Source organism: Euleptes europaea, chromosome 1 (genome assembly GCF_029931775.1).
Source record: "Euleptes europaea isolate rEulEur1 chromosome 1, rEulEur1.hap1, whole genome shotgun sequence".
Classification (NCBI taxonomy): Eukaryota; Metazoa; Chordata; class Lepidosauria; order Squamata; family Sphaerodactylidae; genus Euleptes; species Euleptes europaea.
Window position 1 is genome coordinate 80,607,231 of NC_079312.1, and position 22,202 is coordinate 80,629,432.

General features: G+C 43.0%; 1 protein-coding gene across 1 annotated transcript; it reads left to right on the forward strand.

The window, feature by feature from the left end:
* The first annotated feature begins 260 nt into the window (after nt 1-260).
* LOC130491801 (ovomucoid-like) lies at nt 261-22,202 on the forward strand. Its single transcript, XM_056865597.1, has 9 exons — nt 261-393; nt 2,380-2,485; nt 7,479-7,591; nt 10,989-11,073; nt 13,306-13,433; nt 14,862-14,925; nt 15,965-16,086; nt 20,228-20,276; nt 22,132-22,202. The coding sequence occupies exons 1-9, from the start codon at nt 290-292 to the stop codon at nt 22,150-22,152; spliced, it is 792 nt and encodes a 263-aa protein (XP_056721575.1). The 5' UTR covers nt 261-289; the 3' UTR covers nt 22,153-22,202.

Here is a 22,202-nt window from a genome sequence, read left to right on the forward strand (position 1 = left end):
CCTGCCAAATAATAATAACTAGGTTGACCATAGGAGGCAACACCCAGCACATGGTACTAAGAAAGGCATTCATGATTCTTCTGACTGACAGCCCACTCAGACACCAGATAATGCATGATGTGGTTCACCCTGTCACACCCTGACAATGTTTATGTGAGGCATTTACTGTGGATGAATAGCCGCTAGAGTTTCTAAGAACCAGTCCAGCAAAACAAAGATGGCACCTCACGAGAAACATGATTTTCTTTCCCTCCAGAGGGGTGATGAGTGCTATGAATATCGATCACAGATGAGGCCAGATGGAGGACTCACCTGCACCCGTGAGAATGACCCAATACGTGACATTTCTGGCCGGACACATAGCAACACATGCATGATGTGTGCAGAGAAATTGTGAGTATTATAAAGCACAGGTGGAAACCACGATATCAGAAGGAATTAGAATTTAAAACTGGAGAATGGCAAATGTGCCACCAAGGCGTTGGAGCCCACAATCCATCAGTGCAAGTATCAGGGATCTTTCCCATGTCCCCTTGCCCACAGCAATTCCATCTGAGCCTGTAATAATTTATTCACAGTGTCCCACAGGGACATGATGCATGGTCTGGAGGCTGTAGAGGGGAGGAGGAAGGGAACAAAATTTCCCTTCCTACCTCTTCCATCAGTGCAGACTTCCAACTGTCTGCCCAGTGCATGAAATCTAGAGAATTCCTGATGGATGGCTGTCCAGTCTGTGTTTGAAGACTTTGATCATGTCTCCCCTCAGTCTTCAATTTTCCAGGCTGAACATCCCCAGTACCTTCAACCTCTCCTCATAAGTTTATTTTCTAGCCCTCTGGTCATCTCTTTTAACTTCCTCTGAACTTGTTCCAATTTGTCTACATCAAGTGTGGTACCAAATATGATGTAGTATATTGCACCTATGCATATCTGCAGGTGCTTATACAGGATGCAGGGAGGCTTTCAAGGTGACACTAGCATCTCTCGGGGCTAGGAAATTGTATGTTGATGACTGAAGTGGAAAATGGTGCCTCACACTTCTAACTAAAAGTATAGGCTCTGGCCTAGCAAAGGAGACATGGAGAAGTTAGCTGCTGAATTAGAGAAAGGAACCATGTGTGCAAAACCTATCAGTACATGTGGTACCTCATGGAAGCCTGCTTCTGTGTATCTATAGCCCATAGCTTTATCTGAGTGATGAAACTGACAATTTGTTGCTCTTTAATGGCACCCCAAATTTGCTTCCTGATAGTCTAATGGTAGGGTCAGTTCTAATCCTATGGACAGCTATTACACATTTGTAGGGCTTTTCCCTACCCTTGGCTTCAATGATTTTGTATTCCTCAGCACTGTTCACTGTGTCATTCATTATTCTGTGTGGGTGTCAAGAACAATGCTTGTGAACAGCAACAGTTTAAACTCCTCTCATTTGCTATCTTAAATGGGGACCATGCCATATTTTACTTTCGATTTTCCCCAGTACCATCGTCAGACAACTCCAGCAACATCATAAACCAGGAAACAAGGCTCTAAGGATGTGCAGTATATGAACCAGTCAATATTTTATTAATTAATTTATTAAATTTCTATCCCTCCCTCCCCAGCTGAGGCCAGGCTCAGGGTGGGTAACAACAATAAAATTCCAGTCACATGTACATCTCATTAAAACATTTAAAACAATAAAGCATAACAGTTTATAAAACATTAAAAACATAGATGGTGCACAATTCTTACAGCACCTCTTGTGTCAAACAGGCAGACTGGCCAACCCCCCGTAACGCAATTGTACCTAATACCAAAAAGAGGGGAGAGGATAGGGAGGCCAGCATTGATATCACCTGCCCTCAATTATAGGCCTGGTAGAATAGCTCTGTCTTGCAGGTCCCGCAGGGCCCTGATGTTACTTGGCAGTGCATTCCACCAGGATGGAGCCAGGGCCGAAAAAGCCCTGGCTCTCGTCGAGAACAGCCACACACTCCTAGGGCCAGGAACCACCAACAGATTATTATCCATAGATCTTAATATCCTTTGGGGAGTGTACCAGGAGAGGTGGTCCTAAAGATTCAAGGGTCCCAGATCATGTAAGGCTGTAAAGGTCAAAACCAGTACCTTAAACCTGATCCGGTACTCCAGCTGGAGCCTGTGCAGCTGGCAGAGCACTGGCTGTATATATTCTCGGGGCGAAGTCCCCATGAGGAGCCTCGCTGCTGCATTTTTGTAGGAGCTGGAGCCTCCGGATCAGTCTCTTACTTCCTCTCTTGTACATGGACATTTTATCAGCTCTTATGGATAATTCATTCTTCCGTGGAATTGTCTAACAAGTGAATCCAAGTTTACTGACCCTAACAATCATTCGCTTCAACATTCCATGCCTTTCAGCAAAAAAGAAATCAGAGAAGGCAAGTTTGGTAGTGGAGGAATAATCCATAATGCAAACGGAAACAGAATTGTTCAAAGCAACATAAACCGAGGAAATGTAAATCAGGTGAGGAGGAATGATGTACAAGTTGCTACCTGACTGTTACCTTTCTCCCCAGTGCTGTCTGTCTTCTTTCCAATCATTTTTGTTTGTTTTTGTTTTTCATGGTGTGGACAATCCAGATGCTATTATCTGAATATTCATAACTTAGATGGCATTTTGAGGCTGAGATATTACAACCCATGTTCTTAGTAAATGGTTTTCAGCAGGCTGGATATATAAAAAAAGGGATTAGTCAAAAGGCTTAACAACTTGTGATAATATAGTAGAGAGCAACAGTCAAATCATTTCTGAACACCAGCCACAATTTCTATGTGATGGGTGTTGCCTAATTGCTATTACAGAATCAGAGCTAGGAACGAACAGAACCTAGGAATACTTTATTGTTATGGAGATGGCTCACCTGGATAGGGTTCTCACCTTGTAGAAGGATGCTACGAGGTGGAAAGGAATGAAGAAAACCCCTTAGGCTCAAACAACTGAAAGATGACACATCTCACCTCATATTGTTCTGGCCCACTGATTCATTGTTTGCACACAGGAAACCTGTGGTGAATTAATTTCCCTGAAATTGATATTTTTGTTGGTGTCTCCTGATATTTGGCACACCCTCCCTTTGTAGGTTTGTGTGTACAGTCTCTTCTCACTTTTTGGAGGAGTAAAAGCTTTCGTTTACACTGCAGAGGTTATATTAAGCAAATGGTTCTTGTTGGCTTGTTTTTTGTTTAGTCTGATGCCCTATTGAGATTGTCCTACTCTTATTTGGTTATGCTCCTTTCCTACACAAATTGTATAGTAAACCAAAGCAAGTATTACCGAACAGAAATTGTCTCATACAGTTAGAACAAGACCAGCAGCATATTTGGATATAACTCTGAAGACACTGACTATTCAACAGTACATTATTATTCCATATATTATAGTAAACTAATTGTGACCAAAATTATTCACATTTATACAATAAACACTGAATATAGCTGCATATGTCTGCAGTAGACACAGAAATTATCATTATACCTTGCCTTTAAAAGTTATTTCACTCATTCCAGATGCTGATTAGGCCTACAGCCAAATCATAAATTATAAGAATCTTTATACAGGAGGGGAGCTTATACATGAATCCACTATTAATGAGATAATTTACAAATGATTCAAAACAGCCTTTTGTGTTTTATATTTCAATATAACAGAGAAGTTGTGAGATGCAGCCAATCTTTCATGTTTGTTGTGTCATCACCACATTCATTTAAGAATGAAATAAAAAGATGCAAAATTTCCACATATTGTTGAGGGAAAGGGGTATTTACTGGTCAGCATTGTGGCCCTCTTTTATCTAAGGAAAATATAGTTCTGCAGCTAACAGCAGAACCCTAAACTCTAAGGGCAAAAGCCCTTAGAAGGCCAGGAAGGTGCTGCGACGGCATCCGGGGGCCCCACGCCGGGGGCCCCACGTCTGGGCACCTTACGCCTGCATTAGTGGCCTGAACACAGACAGGCACAGGCATTCCTCTCAGGAATGCACTGTAAAAGGGATAATGTATGTGCCTTGCCTAAATAAATGCTAGTCCATTTGTTTGATAGGGAGCCCCATGGCGCAGAGTGTTAACCTGCAGTACTGCAGTCAAAAGCTCTGCTCACGACCTGAGTTTGATCCCGACAGAAGTCGGTTTCAGGTAGCCGGCTCAAGGTTGACTCAGACTTCCATCCTTCCGAGGTCAGTGAAATGAGTACCCAGCTTGCTGGGGGTAAAGGGAAGATGCCTGGGGAAGGCACTGGCAAACCACCCCGCAAACAAAATCTGCCTTGGAAACGTCGGGATGTGGCATCACCCCATGGGTCAGGAATGACCCAGTGCTTGCACAGGGGACCTTTACCTATTTGTTTGATAATCTACATCTGTTGTTGCAGTCTTAAACATGCTTGGTCTCTATAGTTCTTACTTCAAAGTAATAATAGTAGCTAGGATTGTGGTATAAAGTTTCCCTGGATAGTGGCTCAGATCCTATAATGACATGCAAGGCCATTGTTGCCCATTTTCCAACTTAAAAAAAAACGGAACCCAAGTGGGTGACTGTCTGGGAAGATTGGTTCTTCCATGACTACTTTGTGCACTACATGTCTCCAGTCTCTATACAGTTTTATTGTGCTAGTTGCTTTCCATGTGGAAGAACTGTCACACCAAAAATTATCCAGAAGAAATACCATCTTCTGGTGATGCACATTCCAGTCGGTGTGGCTCCAGCTTTACCTCTCAGACATTAGTCCTTCTGTTAAAACAAACAAACAAACATGGTGCCTATTTTTAATTATACATCATGTAGAGAGAGAAAGGATAGAGAGAAAATACTCAAACTTTGGTAGTAAATTTAAGTACATGTAAGGTAGACCACAGAAACCACTTCTTTACACAATGCATAATGAACTTGTGGGACCCAAAGCTGCAGGATACTATTGGCTAGTAGTATTTTTATTTATTTTTTGCCTTCAGGTCGCAGCTGACTTATGGCGAATTTTCAAGGCAAGAGACATTCAGAGGTGGTTTGCCATTGCCTGCCTTTATGTGGCAACCCTAGACTTATATGGTGGTCTCCCATCCAAGGACCAACTAGGGCCAGCCCTGCTTAGCTTCCAAGATCTGACAAGAGCTGCAAAAAAAAAAAAAAAGTTCCAGAACTCATATATAATGTTGCATCAGTTTTCCATTTCAGGACTTGGGAGATCAGTGAGCACTATCACAAAACCACCCCTGCATATCACGATTTGGGGTTGAACCTGGAAAAATCAGCAGCTGTGGTCATAGTCTTTATGATGAGAGCCTTTGCAGTGGTTCGCTACAACTTTAGACTGCTTCTGAACATAAACATGTGTAACTCACAAATGGAGGGAAGGCTAACAGGAGTTTGTGAGGGAACACCAAACCAAACCAAAAAGTCTTTGCCCACTGGCTGAAGACAACAATGGAGGGAGACAGATGAATCTCTCTGGGAGGGAGTTCCAAAGTTTTGGCGCCATGACCAAGAAGGCCCTTTCCCCTGTCTAGTCTCAGACGATGGGGCACCTGAAGCAGAGCCTCTGAAGATGACCAGAGGGGTCAAGTAGGTTCACATGGCAGTAGGCAGTCCTTCAGGTATGCTGGCCCCAGGCTTTATAGAGTTTTAAAGGTCAAAATTAGCACCTTGAATTGGTTCCAGAAGCAAACTGAAATCCACTGTAGATGGGAAAAGACAGGAGCGATATGGTCTCTCTGATCCACTCCAGTCAGCCTTCTGACCCAACAGAATCTTCCAGACAGTCTTCAAGGGCAGCTCCACATAGAGTGCATTGTAATCCTTGTAAATCCGGGGATTTAGAAACTATTGAGCATGTCCTTCTGTACTGTAATTTTTATACAATACCTCACTCTAAGTTTATTGAGCCCTATATACTGAGAATGGGACCCGACAAGGAAAGAGAAAAGACCGAAAAGTTCCTATAAGGTGATAATCCCTTTATTACTTCTCAGATCACAAATTTTTGTACGGCAGCAATGAAAATATGTTGTCATAGAGTATTCTCTTAGCCCAAATGGTAGAGGTAATCTGGTTGATATTTTAAGTGAATTAAGACTTGGACTGTAAACTGTTGTCTGTAATTTTATCTGGCTAAGGGCCATAAATAATCTGAATCTGAGTGCATTGTAATAATTTGGATCATTGGTCTGATCCAGCAGGATTATTCTTATGTTTTTAAGTTCTTATTGCCAATTTTGGTGGCACAAAATGTTGGATTGCCCAGAGCTTCTCTTTTTAAAAGAATACATCATTATTTGGGAACATCCCAATTACAGGATACACAAGCATCTCTGTGTCACAATATCTCCATTTCAAAACACCCTATTTACACCCTATTTGATATTTTTCTCATGATCCTGAGCTCTCAAAACAGATTGCCCTTATGTCCAGTATTTAGCCTTGCACTGATTTTAATGTTGCAGAGTTAGCCAGCCAACATATGAATGAGGATAAGGCAACAGAAGTTTCCCTATCCGCTTTGAATTTGGGAAATCCCACCCATGATGTTATGTAGTTTTCACATACTTCTGTGTAATCCATTTTGTAGCCATCCCTACATATTAAGGCAGATTTTGCTGTGCATGCTCTTTTCACTTATTTGCGCTATTTATTGGCTATCTACAAAGTTCTGTCTCGAAGGATTTCAGAACTTGGCAACAGTGGCCTGAGTTCTGTATATCCCGTAAGTGTAGGCCCTAGCTGCATGGGGGAGGGGGGGAGAGTTGCCAGATCTAGGTTGGGAAATTCCTGGAGATTTGGGGATGGAGTCTAGGGAGGACAAGGACCTCATTGGGGTACAATGCCATAGAGTCCACTTTCAAGAGCATCAGTTTTCTCCAGGAGAACTGACAGATGGCCATCTAGCCTCTGCTTAAAAATCTCCTGGGCTCTCCTTCCCTGAAGGTTTTTAAGCAGAGGCTAGATAGCCATCTGTGAGCAATGCTGATTCTATGACTGTGGGCAGATCATGAGAGGGAGGGCAGGAAGGTTTGCATCCATGTTTGGCTCTTATGGCCCTGTCTTGCACGCCCAGGGTAGTGCTGATCACCACTTTGGGGTCAGGAAGCAACTTTCCTTCAGGCTTGTTAGTTTGGCCAGGAATCCTGGAGGGTTCTTTTTGCCATCTTCTGGGCATGGAGTGGGAGAGAGGGTTTACTGGAGGTGTGGGGGGAGGTAGTTGTGAATTTCCTGCATTGTGCAGGGGGTTGGACTAGATGAGCCTGGTGAACCCTTCCAACTCTATGATTCTCTGTAGTCGAGATGACCTGTTATTCCAGGGGATTCCCAGGTCCCACCTGGAGGCTGGCATCCCTAGCTCTAACAGCGTCTTTTTCTGCTTGAGAATACTGCTTTGGATAGTTTTGCTTCTAAGGGCAGAAAAACCCAACTTTTTGTGAACAAGCCCAATGGTAATCTTTACATTAAACATGCTTCTTCCCCATTGACAGAACAACTGCAATCCAGTTGGTGGGTCTCTGAACAGAAATGATGTAAATAATCCCTGCTCAGCAGATGGCAGGATTGCATTGGGTGATTACAGATCTTACACCAACTGTGGAGGGTGAGTATACGACAAATATTGCATCATACTAACTATGAGGCATGGGGGGAAATGGTCAGTTCTGATCCATGATGAGGGGATCAGGTAGTAAATATCTGGCTCCTTTTTATCAGCTGAAATTCTCACTGGATTCTTCTGCAATAAAACAAGGACAAGGGCAGATCTATCCAGAGATGTGGAATGCTATGTGCTCAATCCCCATCCCTCCATTTTATGGGATTTGCTCCAGGAACCACATTTTCAGTTCTCATTTGGGTGGATGAAACTGAAGATGTGGTCTGAATACAGACAAAACAGAAGTGTTGCTGACTGGTAATCCCTGCTCTTAGAAGTTAATTGCCATCTGATGAGGGATGCATTTCTCTTTGTTGCTTAACGAAGTCCAGGAACTACGTTGAATCCTACCATTTTGTTCCACCAGTAACCATGTGTTGCTCCTGCACAAGGTACCTTCTGCTGAGGAAAAATATACTTAGGCTGACATAAGCTTGTGATAACCGCTCAGCCCCCTGAACAAAGATTTCCTTTGGGACACCCCAGGTGGGGCCTGGAAATTTCCTGGAATTACAATCCAAATTACAGAGATCAGTTCCTCTGAAGAAAATGGCTGATCTGAAGGGTGGACTCTATGGAATGATACCCCACCAAGGTCCCTCCCCTTCCCAAACCCTGTCCACCTCAGGCTCTACCCTCAAATCTCCAGGAATTTTCCAACCTCAAATTGGCAACCCTAGTAACTAACACATTTAAAGTAACACAAAAATTAAGAATGGAAGGGAAAGGGAACAGGATAGAATAAGTCCCACTGTTCTCAGTGGGATTTACTTCTTCATTGCTTCCTCTCACCATGGCAAATCAGACACAGACAGAACTCACTCCTTAAGGAACAGAGTAGAGAAAAGCCTTTCTAGGAATCCAGATACACTTTCGCCTCTGCTTAACTGGAAAATCTAGCAAATGTACTCTTGCTGCAGGAGAACACATAACTATGATTTCAAGCAAAGCAAAGCAAAGGTTCAAAGTAAGGTCTTATGCATTCCTAGAAATTGTTGAAGCCCTGAGACATTGTACTGGCTCCTCCCTGCTCTGGCATCAAGTCAGCTTGTACCAGAGCAGTATGTGGGTGCTGATGGAATAACGGCCCATTCCTGAGTTGAAAGGACGAAAGTCCTTAGGAGGCTTAGAAGGGGCTGCGCTGGCATCCAGACCACCTGCACTGGCGCCCGTGCCAGGGTGGCATGGACACTGGTGGGGGGCACGCACACCATCCTCCTTGCGCTGCTGCAGCAGCAGCGCCTAGGGACACCAGCACACCCTCGCACTGGTGTTCAGATGGTGTACCTCTGTGCACCGTCCTCCTGGGGGTGTTCCGGGGGTATTCCCGTTCCAGTCCAGAAGAGGAGCTGTGTTTAGGCAGCCTCCTAAGCCCTTTCGGCCTGGGAAAGCCCCCTTTGCCCTTATTTGCACTTATGCCACCTTTTGAGGTGGCATAGCCCTGTGGAACCCTATGGAGCAGTTCCACAGAGCTTGCAAGTAAGGTCAAGATTTCGGCTTCAGGTGGGAGGGCGAAACCTCCTTTGGAGACAACGTGCTGCGCCGCCTCCAGCTGCTGGCGCAGCTCTCCCCCTCAGAAATGGGCTGTGAGACTGTAGGATCCAACCCTCTATTTCCAACGTAATTAAACTGTAGGAAACACACCCCTAGTGACCAGAAGATGGCTAAGATGCCCTCCCTCTCATCATCTGCCTAAGGTCACAGAATCAGCATTGCTGACAGATGGCCATCTAACCTCGTCTTAAAAACCTCCAGGGAAGGAGAGCTTACCACCTCCCGAGGAAGCCTGTTCCACTGAGGAACCGCTCTACCTGTTAGAAAATTCTTCTTAAGGTCTAGACGGAAACTCTTTTGATTTAATTTCAACCCGTTGGTTCTGGTCTGACCTTCTTGAGCAACAGAAAACAACTCGGCACCCTCCTCTATATGACAGCCCTTCAAGTACTTTAAACAAAAATTAAAAAAATCATCATCAACAACAACTGTAGGATCCAATTCACTGCTGCTAATGGAACAAAACTCTAAGATCTAAGCCAATGTGCTGCTGCAGGAATCAGGAGCCCATTTTATCAGAAACGAGAGCAATGGCAACCAGCCTGTTGTGGCTTTTAATGCTGATCTGCCATAATTCATTATACATGCACCTACTCTTGACCTTCAGCTGGTTCAGAAGTGTGGTAGCCCCAGTTCCTTATGGATGCAGGTCAGCATGTGATCAAAGTGTTTGTTTGGTTCAGTACAGCCCAGGTTTGGCCTGGCTGAGGGCATTCCTTTCTCTCTGAGTTTCTCCAAGTATCTTGAGATTATAAGGGAGAACTCACTTCACATCCAGTGCCAAAGGAAATGTCTTATGGGTATGACCCCTAACTCTCGGAGATGACATCTTACACCTAATTCAGTGGAAACCCTCCCAAGGGAAGCTTGGTTATACACAATATTACTGTCTTTTAAAAGACAGGTAAAAAATTTTCGCCCTGACCTGGATGGCCCAGGCTAGCCTGATCTCGTCAGATCGCAGAAGCTAAGCAGGGTCAGTCCTGGTTAGTATTTGGATGGGAGACCGCCAAGGAATATCAGGGTTGCTGTGCAGAGGAAGGCACTGGCAAGCCACCTCTGTTAGTCTCTTGCCATGAAAACCCCAAAAGGGGTCGCCATAAGTCGTCTGTGACTTGATGGCACTTTACACACACACACACACACACACACACACACACACACACATCTTCCTGTTTAGAAAAGGCTAGCTCCTCATTATTTGTAAACAGGGGTTTTTATCGGTTTCAGCTGTTTGATTTTGCTGTTGCTATATCTTATTGTTACGTAAACTATCCTCATTTTAGGCTTGCTTTGATGAAGGCCGAATCTGTATCATTATAGTCATCATCACAATTCCTAAGCATTTACATAGCCCTTTGTGAGTGGTGATAGCATTTCACATACACCATCTTAGTAATCTTTATAAGGCCAATGTGATAAGGGTCATCCCTGCCAGACTGAAAGTACTGAGCCTGACTCTCAAATCAGGTTTGTGTTCTACCTCACAAAAGCTAGAGGAGGAGTGGGTTTTTTAGTTTTTTAAAAAAGATAAGGGTGGGGCATGATACAGGTTTATAAAACTATGAAAGGTGTGGCAGTAGAGAACAAAGAGATTAATTTCTGCCTCTCAGAACAGTTTTAGATTACCCAAAAAAACTGATTGGCAGTACATTCCGGGTCATCAAAGGGAAGCATCTTCTCCATGCAACACCTAATAATTAAGTTGTGAAATTCACTGCTACTAGAAGGTGTGATGGCTTTTTTGAAAAAGGATTAGAGAAATGTGTGTGCTTCCCTTTTCTTCTAGGGTAGGAGAGTCATCGCAATACAGTGCCAATTGTGAAAAGCGTTTTTTCAACCAGAAGAAGAAAAAGGCTGCCATTGAGCACAAGGTAAATTCAATTTGTGATACAATAATGGATGAAGTGTCTGTCACAAGATATAAATTACTATGTGGATGGTCACTGAGCCCCCCCCCCCAATTCTGTTCCTAGGCTTCAGAGGATGCCAGCGTGGTGTAGTGGTTAAGAACGGTGGTTTGGAGTGGTAGACTCTGATCTGGAGAACCGGGTTTGATCCCCCACTCCTCAACATGAGTGGCGGATGCTAATCTGGTGAACTGGATTTGTTTCCCCACTCCTCCATATGAAGCCAGCTGGGGGACCTTAGGCTAGTCACACCTCTTAGAGCTCTCTCAGCCCCACCTATCTCACAGGGTGTTTAGGGGAGGGGAAGGGACATAAAAACCAACTCTTGTTGTTGTTGTTACGACCAATGTTTGGGGGTAGTGGAGGTGTGCAATGGGGGGAGGAATCAATAAATATCCTTCCTCCTCTGACAATGGAAGTACCATTCCATTAGTTTACATGCTGTTATGCCAGCAGAAGAGCCCCTTTGGGTCCAATCCATTATGTTTGTAAGAATACTAGAGTCTCTAAGACAAATGTTTAAAGTCTTGGAAAAACTGGCCATGAATTTTTCCCATCAGGCTGAGATTTTACATTCACATTCATTATTGGTATGTACATCTGAGATTACACTAAAATCAACAATTTCAATAAGGGTCAGTGCAAAAAATCTCAGAAGATGTGGCTGCCCCCAATGCAGCACCCCAGTTGCATGACAAGGTGCAAACTTCTGCAACTTGTTCTGTACTACAACTTTTTAAAAACATACCAGCCACATCCTGTACTGAATTTGGCAATTCCAGTGATTATGGTCAAGCTATGAGATTCTGAAGTACCTTTGGGGATACATATAAATGGATACTACCTTTTCAATGAAGGTTTCTTCTTCCAAGTCGTATGCCCATGGCTAGGTGATTTTCTGTGAATGGAAGAACGCAGCTGGTTCTGTTTTATCATTCACAAATGCCCATGTGCCGTTGGTTACCAAAACACCTAATAAATGTCAGATAAGTATGTTAATTGCTACTGCCGAGATGAAACATTGCCCTCTAGTGACTGTGATCAAAATAGTCTCTTATGTCAGCTACTTAACATCAAGGAAGGGGTGCATTAAAGGATGACTCTTGTGGTAGGTTACAAAGAATGCAAACATACTGTATAAATGACCAAATCCATCATTCATGAGCCATTCACTAACATGCTTGAATATGTATCCAGTCCTGGTGATCAGAGAGTTCATTGTGTGAGTTTACAAGAATGGCATTGGCTTGTGAAACGTTTTGCTCAGGAAAGACCACAGCTGGCTCACCACCCCCAGCTACCACTGCCACCTGCTTATCCAACAGTAGCCTGGGGAACTGCTGGTGTGGTATTGTTGCTTGGGTTCTGAGAGGTATCCATATGCATAATTTTGACTCATTGGGGAAATCCTTTGCTATTGTTACCAAAACAGCTCACAGAAATTGTTGAGAAGACTGACAGTAAGGCACATGGAGGGCTAGAAACTGATGGAAAAATGAAGTGCAGTTCTTAAGAAAGATTAGAGAACTAGTGTACTGTAGTGTGGTGGTTAGAACATTGGAATAGGACCTGGAATGACCAGGTTTGAATCCCCCCTCTGCCATGGAGGCTCACTGGGTGACCCTGGACTTATGTGTTTAGGATTACAACCTTTCTTCAGAATAAGTACTGAATGAGTGGCCCTGATCTGGATGGCCCAGGCTAGCCAGATCTCATCAGATCTTGGCTGCTAATCAGGGTCCTGCATTGAACAGGGGGTTGGATAAGATGGCCTGTATGGCCCCTTCCAACTCTATGGTTTGTACTTGAATGGGAGACCTCCAAGGAAGTCCAGGGTTGCAATGCAAAGGCAGGCAATGTCAAACCACCTCTGTGCGTCTCTTACCTTGAAAATCCTACAGGGTCACCATAAGTCATCTGTGACTTGATGGGCAGATTCCATCATCACTAAATGAAGGAACATTAAGTTGTAACTTTTGAGATCCAGTTATTAGGAGTCAGTAAACAATGACATCTGTCAGCAACAATTTCATTCACAGTTGAAGTCATCAGGAAGAACTGGACAGCCATAATCTCTTCAGTGGTCATAGGACAAATAGTCTCTCTACCACTTCAACCTAGCTGGAAACAACTGTAGACTACCATGCCAACCAATACCTGCAAAGTTCATAGCTCTTACTCTCCCCCTCTTTTCAGTTGAACTGTGGCCAGGTTTTAGCTGATCTAAAAGAAAAAGGGAGTGCCTGCAGCTCTGTGTGGTCTCCTGTTTGTGGCACTGATGGAAAAACATACAAAAATAAATGTCTCCTGTGCTCGGAAATTGAGTGAGTATAAACAAATAATGCATTGTAAATTGGCATTGTAATTTGGCAGATGTAAACCTTCTTTGTGACATATTGTGTTTATATCATAACAAGCCAACAAACAGTTCCATGGTAATTTGCCATGACAAACACAGAATTTAAAACACTTCCAATTAAAAGAATGACAGATAATTCAGGACAGTGATTAACCCATTTAAGAATGTCATGTTGGTCATCAGTCATTTGGAAGCTTCAGCTGTGTTTAACGAAAGGCTAACTATTACTTAAGCAAGAACATCCCTTGTAAAAGCATTGAATGAATGAATGAATGAATGAATGAATGAATGAATGAATGAATGAATGAATACATGAAGTGTGTGCAGAGACCCATCTTCAAAAAGCAGATAAATTATGACTCTGATAATGGAAAGAAGTCAAAAAAAGTCATGTGTCCCTGAATCCCAGTATCAATCCTAAATAAAAAGATATGCAAGTTGCCAAATTCCACTTTGAAGCTGTGTATAAATGCCACTTTTCCTTTACTAAGAACTGGCTCACTCAGCCATTGGGAGTGTAGGAGTGGTGAACACTTGGTAAATCTGTGGGGAAGCAATCACATGTACCAACTGCCATATGCAGGGTTCACCCACTAGAGATTTTTCGAGCTTTTACAGAGAAGTTGCAAAACTGAGTCCTGTACATGGTGCAAAGGGCATGTGAAAATCTTAGTGTGGGGGCCACAATGTATAGGCTTGTTTCCCAAGCTTGTTTCTCATGGTTGCTTTACACACAGTGTAACTAAGGGTCTTGTGACAGCCTAAAGACTAACACATTTATTGTGGCATAAATGTTTGTAGATAGAGCCAATTCCATCAGATGTGTGGCACATATCACCGGATGAAATTGGGTCTGGCTAACAAAAGCTTACAATACAATCTTTAAGGCACTACAAGACTCCTTGGAATACTAACTACAGATGATTACATGGCTACTTTCCTGAATTTACACCCAATGGTCATGTGAAAACATTTTATCTTAGTACTCTGGCAGCATTTTCTAGTAGTAAAATGTATAATACTTTGGTAGAGCTGGGCACTGCGGAATGGAGAAGCCATAGAGCCAGATTGGGAGTAGTACTGGGATGTCCTGAGTGTGAAAAGTATTAGGCAGTAGTTTACCAGATTTGTGACCAAAGTGGCACCTTCAGTCCTTTCCCATCATATCTGAGAACCACAGAGTAGCGCCCCACTTCGGAATGCTTAGGATGGAGAAGTAATGGAACCATCAACTGCTTGTCCACTCTCAGTATGCTTTGTGTCATCACCATCTATGTTGTCCTGAATATGTTCCCAGCATTCCATAACTTGGCCACCAGCTTTCCTCATTTTATTGAGCCATTGTACTCTGTGATAATGGAAAACCACTTAACACCCCTTCCACTATCTGCAGGAGAACTGAAGATGCCCTTGCACTAAAGCATGAAGGCGAATGCCCTGAAGATGTTCATGGAACGGTGAGACTATCTTTCTTTCACAGTGCCAGGAATTCATGCAGCCTGATCCTATTCACATTTACTTGGAGTCAGAAGTCTCATTTAATTCAATGGGACTTACTCTCAAGTAAGTGTGCATGTGATTTCAATATTAGTTGTTTGCTTTCATCCACCAAAATGTTACTGTTGCTGTTCACTGCTCATATCAATATAGCATTACAAAGTCCCAAAATTACTCAAGATCCAGCAGCATTAGACACAAGATATGGTTATTTAGGAGAAGCCATGACAGATAAATCTGTGTAGAACTGGCTCCAGAAGACCTATATTACTGATAATTAGTGAACTTACAGCAGTGGTTTGGAGCGTGACTGGCGTGGTTTCTGTTCGCAAAGGTGGTGCAGGGGAGGAGGGTCTTCAGCTTTCCCACCCACACCATTTGCCAGAGCTGAAATGGCTGCAGGGGGCCTGTTTTCCCCATATGTTGCGGTCAGTGCACATGGCACCCCCCTTGCAGCCATTTCAGCTCAGAAAAGTGGTGCAAGAGGGAAGGCTGAAGACTTGCTCCCCCCGCACTATTCTCACAAGCAAAAACCAACCATGCAGTGCTTGGGAATGATAATTCCCCATATGACATGTATTGTGAGCTCATTGGGGGATCCCCAGCTTGATTCAGGTCAGGCATAACTAAGGCATAAGTAACTATTGTTGGAAGCATATCAGAGAAGGAGGATCTGGCCCATTGCAATACCATAGGTATTGATCCATGAATATGCTGTGTGCGACCATTGAAAACAATTCAGATTAGGAGAATTTATATTGTTTTTAGGTGAGTTTGTCTGATATTCCCCCTGGTTTCAGCTCTGAGAATAATTTGAGAATAGGATTAAGGTTAGCCTTGACACTGATTTATTAACCCTAATGGAATGCCTCAAGGTCAGGGTTGCACATCTATTGATGAACACTCTTCAAGTCTCTCTTCCAACGTTGTTCAAATACATAAGAACAAAGCCATCTTCTGTGAGTGTTGATTTTGGTATTTTTGTTACTGTGTCGTTAGGTTGATTGCAGCAGATATCCCCAGACGAGAGGAAAAGTCCTTTGCGAGAGAAGTACTCAGGAGGTTTGTGGCACAGATGGTGAGACATACAGCAGCGAGTGTCTGCTTTGTGACAGAATCCTGTGAGTATACCAACTCCTTTGTACTCATCTTCAGCCTGCCCTGTTCACACTGGGTCATCTGCTGCCTTTTCATCACTTAATAGGTCCTTGCCCAAGGAAAAGGCAGCCATCAATAAAGCAGGCCTCTTAACTTCAAAGTCACCCATAATTGTGCCCTTCAGTCTCCCTTTTATTTTTACAAACTTATGTGGAATGCTATAAACTCAAAGTGGGCACATTACATCAGAACCATTTGCATTTCCTAGTGAAGAAAATGTCAGAATGTTGCTAGGATACTAATTTTTGAAAAAAGATATCTACAATGAGGGGAAAAAGTATTTGATCCCCTGCTGAATTTGCCCATTTGCCCTCTGATGAAGAAATGGCCAGTCCATAATTTTAATGGTAGGTTTATTGTAGCTGTGAGAGACAGAATAGCAACAGGAAAAACCCCAGAAATCCAGAAGACAAAAGTCAGAGATTGATGTGCATTATAATGAGTGAAATAATATTTGATCCCTTTGCAAAAGATGACTTAGTACTTGGTAGCAAAACCCTTGTTGGCAATTACAGAGGTCAGACGTTTCTTGTAGGTGGCCACCAGGTTTGCACACATCTCAGGAGGTATTTTGTCCCACTCCTCTTTGCAGATCCTCTCCAAGTCAGTAAGATTTCGAGGCTGATGTATAGCTACTCGAACCTTCAGCTCCCTCCACAGATTTTCGATGGGATTAAGGTCTGGAGACTGGCTAGGCCACTCCAGGACCTTAATGTGCTTCTTCTTGAGCCACTCCTTTGTTGCCTTGGCTGTGTGTTTTGGGTCATTGTCATGCTGGAATACCCATCCTCGACCCATTTTCAATGCCCTGGCTGAGGGAAGGAGGTGCTCACCCAAGATTTGACGATACATGGTCCCGTCCATCGTCCCTTCGATGCGGTGAAGGTGTCCTGTCCCCTTAGCAGAAAAACACCCCCAAAGCATAATATGTCCCCCTCCATGTTGGACGGTGGGGATGGTGTTCTTGGGGTTGTAGGCAGCATTCCTCCTCCTCCAAACACGGCGAGTTGAGTTGATGCCAAAAGAGCTCAATTTTGGTCTCATCTGACCACAACACTTTCACCCAGTTCTCCTCTGGGTCATTCAGATGTGCATTGGCAAACTGCAGACGGGCCTGTACATGTGCTGCCTTGAGCAAGGGGACCTTGCGGGCTCTGCAAGATCTCAGTCCTTCACGGCGTAGCATGTTACCAACTGTTTTCATGGTGACTATGGTCCCAGCTGCCCTGAGATCATTGACAAGTTCCCCCCGTGTAGTTCTGGGCTGCTTCATCACCATTCTCATGATCATTGCAACTCCATGAGATGAGATCTTGCATGGAGCCCCAGACCGAGGGAGGTTGACAGTTAGGGTTAGGGTTAGGGTTGTCACCTTCTCACCAAGCTGCTTGGCAATAGTCTTGTAGCCCAGTCCAGCCTTGTGCAGGTCTACAATCTTGTCCCTGACATCCTTGGACAGCTCTTTGGTCTTGGTCATGGTGGCTAGTTTGGAATCTGATGGATTGATTGCTTCTGTCGACAGCAGAACCCTAACCCTAACCTGGCTGGTTGATAGGGGATCAAATACTTATTTCACTCATTATGATGCACATCAATCTCTGACTTTTGTCTTCTGGGTTTCTGGGGTTTTTCCTGTTGTTATTCTGTCTCTCACAGCTACAATAAACCTACCATTAAAATTATGGACTGGTCATTTCTTTGTCAGAGGGCAAATGGGAAAATTTAGTAGAGGATCAAATACTTTTTTCCCTCACTGTATATGTGAAAGAGAGAAACAAAACATAAATATATAACCATAGCCTTAATGGCCCCTTCTGGCATATGGTGTAATCTCTCCATCCACTGTTGGAAATACTAATGTTGGGTGAAAACAAAGTGGTATCAGCAGACATACACTTTTTTAGTAGAACACCTCCCACAATATGTCTCACAATGTGTCATACTGATGATGACAGTGATGGTTAGGATATAGTTTTGTGGAGAAAATGGCCAATTCTACAAAGTAGGTCAAATCATAGAAATGTGATTGATCTATGGATGGAATTTGCTCTGAGTGTATGTGTTTATTTGTTATTGTTTATTTATTGTTTATACTTGTATCTGCCCTCGCCCTGCCTAGCAGGGCTCAGGGCAGCTAATTGGTGCCAGCGTGGTGTCGTGGTTAAGAGCAGTGGTTTGGACCGGTGGTCTCTAATCTGGAGAGCCGGGTTTGATTCCCCACTCCTCCACATGAGTGGTGGACTCTAATCTGGCGAACCGGGTTGGTTTCCCCACTCCTACATGTGAAGCCAGCTGGGTGACCTTGGGCTAGTCACAGCTCTCTTAGCGCTCACTCAGCCCCATTTACCTCACAAGGTGTCTGTTGTGGGGAGGGGAAAAGAAAGTGGTTGTAAGCCGGTTTGATTCTTCCTTAAGTGGAGAAAGTTGACATATAAAAACCAACTCCTCTTCTTCTAATGACAAAGACAAACATTATAACAACAGAATTTAAAAATATTAAAACTACAACTAGGGAATTCTGTTCACTGCATCTAAAACCATATAAAGATGGTGCTTAATAAAAAAGGAGGTGGAGAAGAGACCGTTGACATCAAAATACCTAACAGACTGATGCTTTTAGTATAGGAGTAGGCTAGTTAGGAAAAATCAAACAAATATCGTAACATAAATTATAACCAAAAAAATGTCCCTGCTATGACAACCTCACCAGAACATTTAGGCAAAGGAAGGAATAATATTTATTTTTTAAATTAATTTCAATTGAAAAGGGTGGATTGAAGCATATTTTTAAAATTCCAATTTAAATTTAAAATGTTTCAAGGAAAATGAACTTTTCATTTTCATTGTTATCATATATGATTTTTACACAAGTGATGCAAAAATGTTGAAATTTTGTTAATATCAATGGGAAAAATTAATATGAGGAAAAAACTGGTTTGAAAGTAAAAGTATTACAGGTTTATTTCTCGGAAGGAACAAACAAACAAATTGAAATGGGTTATTTGAATCAAACCAGACAGCTTTTGAAATTTTGTCTCATCCCTACTAACCTGTGATGTAATATTTGCAAGAGCTGAGGAAGCTGTTCATGATAGTCCCAGCGGAAATCTTCAGACTGAGTTAGAAAATAAATCTTTCTAAGCTTTGACAACAGTATTAGAAATTCTGCTAAGAAGAATTTAGTATAAGCCAGTGGGATGTTACTTCAACTGAGGGCCAAACAACAAGTCAGTATTTTTAAAGTCTTGTGGGTGGGTTCCCCTGACCTGACTCAAACAGTCATAGATCAGCTATGAAGGAACTCATTTGCCAAGCACAGAGGGCCCCAGTTTGGATCAGGACCAACGCATGGCAGAAGGGGCTTTGTCCTTCTTCCTGTGCTGTTTTCCTGACTCAGAATGGCTCTGGGGGCATTATTCTACCCATTGCAGGACATTTGTAAAGGTTGGATTTGGAGAACAATGCAGGAGGGAAGCCCAAAGTTCCTTCTCCCCACATGCCATGGTCCCAGTTCAAATCAGGGCTCCACACATGTGGGAAATAAATTCCTTCACAGCAGATGTGTAACTGAGTCAAAGTCAGGTCAGGTGAACCCGGATAGAGCACATTAAAAATCATGTAGTTTCAGTCTGAGGATAAACTTAACAGGATGCTAGGATCCATAAATAGTTCTCCTTGTGTTTTTCACTGGTAAACGGCACCTGTGAAGGGAGGTTAATGTCAGGGCTGTAGCATAGTAGAAGGAGCATACTGATACTTTTTCCCCATGCCGTTTTCATAATCTCAATCACACCTCCCTCTTCCCAGGCTGGAAGATTCCCTCCGGAAAGAAACATAAAAGTTGCTTGTTTGTTTTCACTAATGGAGTAAATAATAGGTCGTGGAGGGCATTGTAAGGTTGGGACAACAGCATGGAGTAAAGGGTTAGGCCAATACTTTCATAGCTCTAATACCATCAGGGGCCTGCTATTGATCAGTACAAAATCCAAGGGAGATCTCAGTCTGACTCTGAACTTCAGTTTAACCCTGAGTGTAATGGGCCTTCTGGTGGCACAATCAGTAGGACTGCTTGTGTGTTTGCACTAATTTGTCTTCTTTTCCTAGGAAAACAAAATCTGAGATTGGTATAAAGAATATTGGACCGTGTCTTAAGGTTTGCCTTTCTCTTTTCTTATTATATTGACTGAGCAACTGTAACATTAAAACCAGAGGAAAGTGAGGTCACAATTGTGTAAAACAATTGGCGTAATCTGACCCACTCCATGTTATGGATGTTTTGTACTCTGCCCCCTCTGTCACACCAGCTTTTTTAAAAAAAGTTTGCTTGTCCTGCTACAGTCATTCTGAGAGATGTGGACTATCAGTTGTATAATATCAATTTCTCACTATGATTTTGTTCCCAAAGTAAAAGACTTCAGATTGCCAGAAAGCTTCAAGGATAAAGAGGGGCAAAGGTAATGGAAAAATAAGTTAATATAGTGGAAATACAGACTACTATGAAGAAGCATAAACCATTGAATGGAACCTCTGTCTAAGGGTCTTAGCAATTATGTCCCCATACCCACGACTGCCAAGGTTATAGGAATTAGGGTTGCCAGGTCCCTCTTCGCCACCAGCTGGAGGTTTTGGGGGTGGAGCCTAAGGAGGGTGGGGTTTGGGGAGGGGAGGGACTTCATGTCCAATGGCCAAAGCGACCATTTTCTCCAGGTGATCTCTGTCAGCTGGAGATCAGTTGTAATTGCGGGAGATCTCCAGCTATTACCTGGAGGTTGGCAACCCTAATAGGAATGGATGACAAGGGTAGAGGGACATTTACTAGGAAGGATTTGTTTGGGGAACAAATGGGTAATCCTAGCTGCTCTCTTACTCATGCCAATTTTCCACTGCAAAGACCCAACCTGTTTTTCCCCAGCCAGGCTCATTTTCAGTTTTGGAGCATAGCTAAAAGAAAACAAATATATTACAAACTGCATGGGAGGACATTTCCAGGGGAGTATCTGTGCTGGGGAAAACACTCACCCATGAAAATGTGGGCTTCCATGTTAGCATATAACATCTAATTTCACCCTAATACAACACATGACATTTCATTTGGGCCTTTCATTACAGCTTGAACCAACTCCACTAAACCTCCTTTTAGATGTGGGTCTGATCCAGAACCAAATTCCTCTGTATGGAAATGCTGACACTAGTTCTCCTTTGGCTGATCCAACAACTTGGAAGGCCAGGATTTAAAATGAGGCAAACCTCCTCATTGCCAGATTCCTCAATGATACAGATTTATTATTTAAGCCCTAGACTCCCTCTCCCATCTCTATTAGAATTGCCAACAGGCCTGGAGAAAAACATCCTCTCCCTTTAATATGGGAGGCTTAATATATGGAAATGGGCCGCTGAAGCTTTTCATGGCATGTGGTTAAATAACATTGCCTGGTAAATAATATTGCATTAAGCCATAATATCCCATTAAAGGGACTGTACATTTTTTTCTCCTGGCAGTTACCAACCCTAATCCTTCTGTCCCACCCTAATATCTGCTTTGTTGAGGGGAGCAATGTGGTGGTAAGGTCAGGCAATTGAGAAGGGAAAGTACTTGCCACCTCAGTTTTTTTTTTCCCTTCCCCCATGCACTCTGGGAATTGTAGTGCCAGAATGCCTGAGTCAATAGCAGGTGTTGTGGAAACTAGAATTCCCAGAATGTCCTACAGTTCCCAGAACACATGAGGGAGAAAGACAAAAGGAGAAGGGCAAATGGGAAGTGTTCGGTGCATTCGTGGAATTTGGTAACATCCTTAAAAAGCAGCAACAAAGAACTCTAAGTAAGAATCCCAAAAACTCTCATAAAAACATAAACTTTACCTGGCATATGAATATTACAGACTGAATCCCTTGGGATATCAATGTGATTCAGACAAAAAAATTGCAAAAATACATACCTATTATGAATAACAACATCTTCTTTTCTCGCCAAGCCACTGCGGATACTAAATGCCTCATATTTTCTTCAGGGCAAGAGATGGAAGAATTGACATGAGCCATCAAGGAAATAAATGAATCTTCAAGTGCTTCAAAACCTGCC

Bases quoted from the DNA above. Each gene is read 5' to 3' on its own strand.
- LOC130491801 (XM_056865597.1), top strand. From the start codon at position 290: ATGAGGCCAGATGGAGGACTCACCTGCACCCGTGAGAATGACCCAATA. The intron at 7,592-10,988 runs GTGAGTATACGA...CTTTTCTTCTAG, and splicing joins TCTTACACCAACTGTGGAGG to GGTAGGAGAGTCATCGCAAT. The intron at 20,277-22,131 runs GTTTGCCTTTCT...TATTTTCTTCAG, and splicing joins ATATTGGACCGTGTCTTAAG to GGCAAGAGATGGAAGAATTG.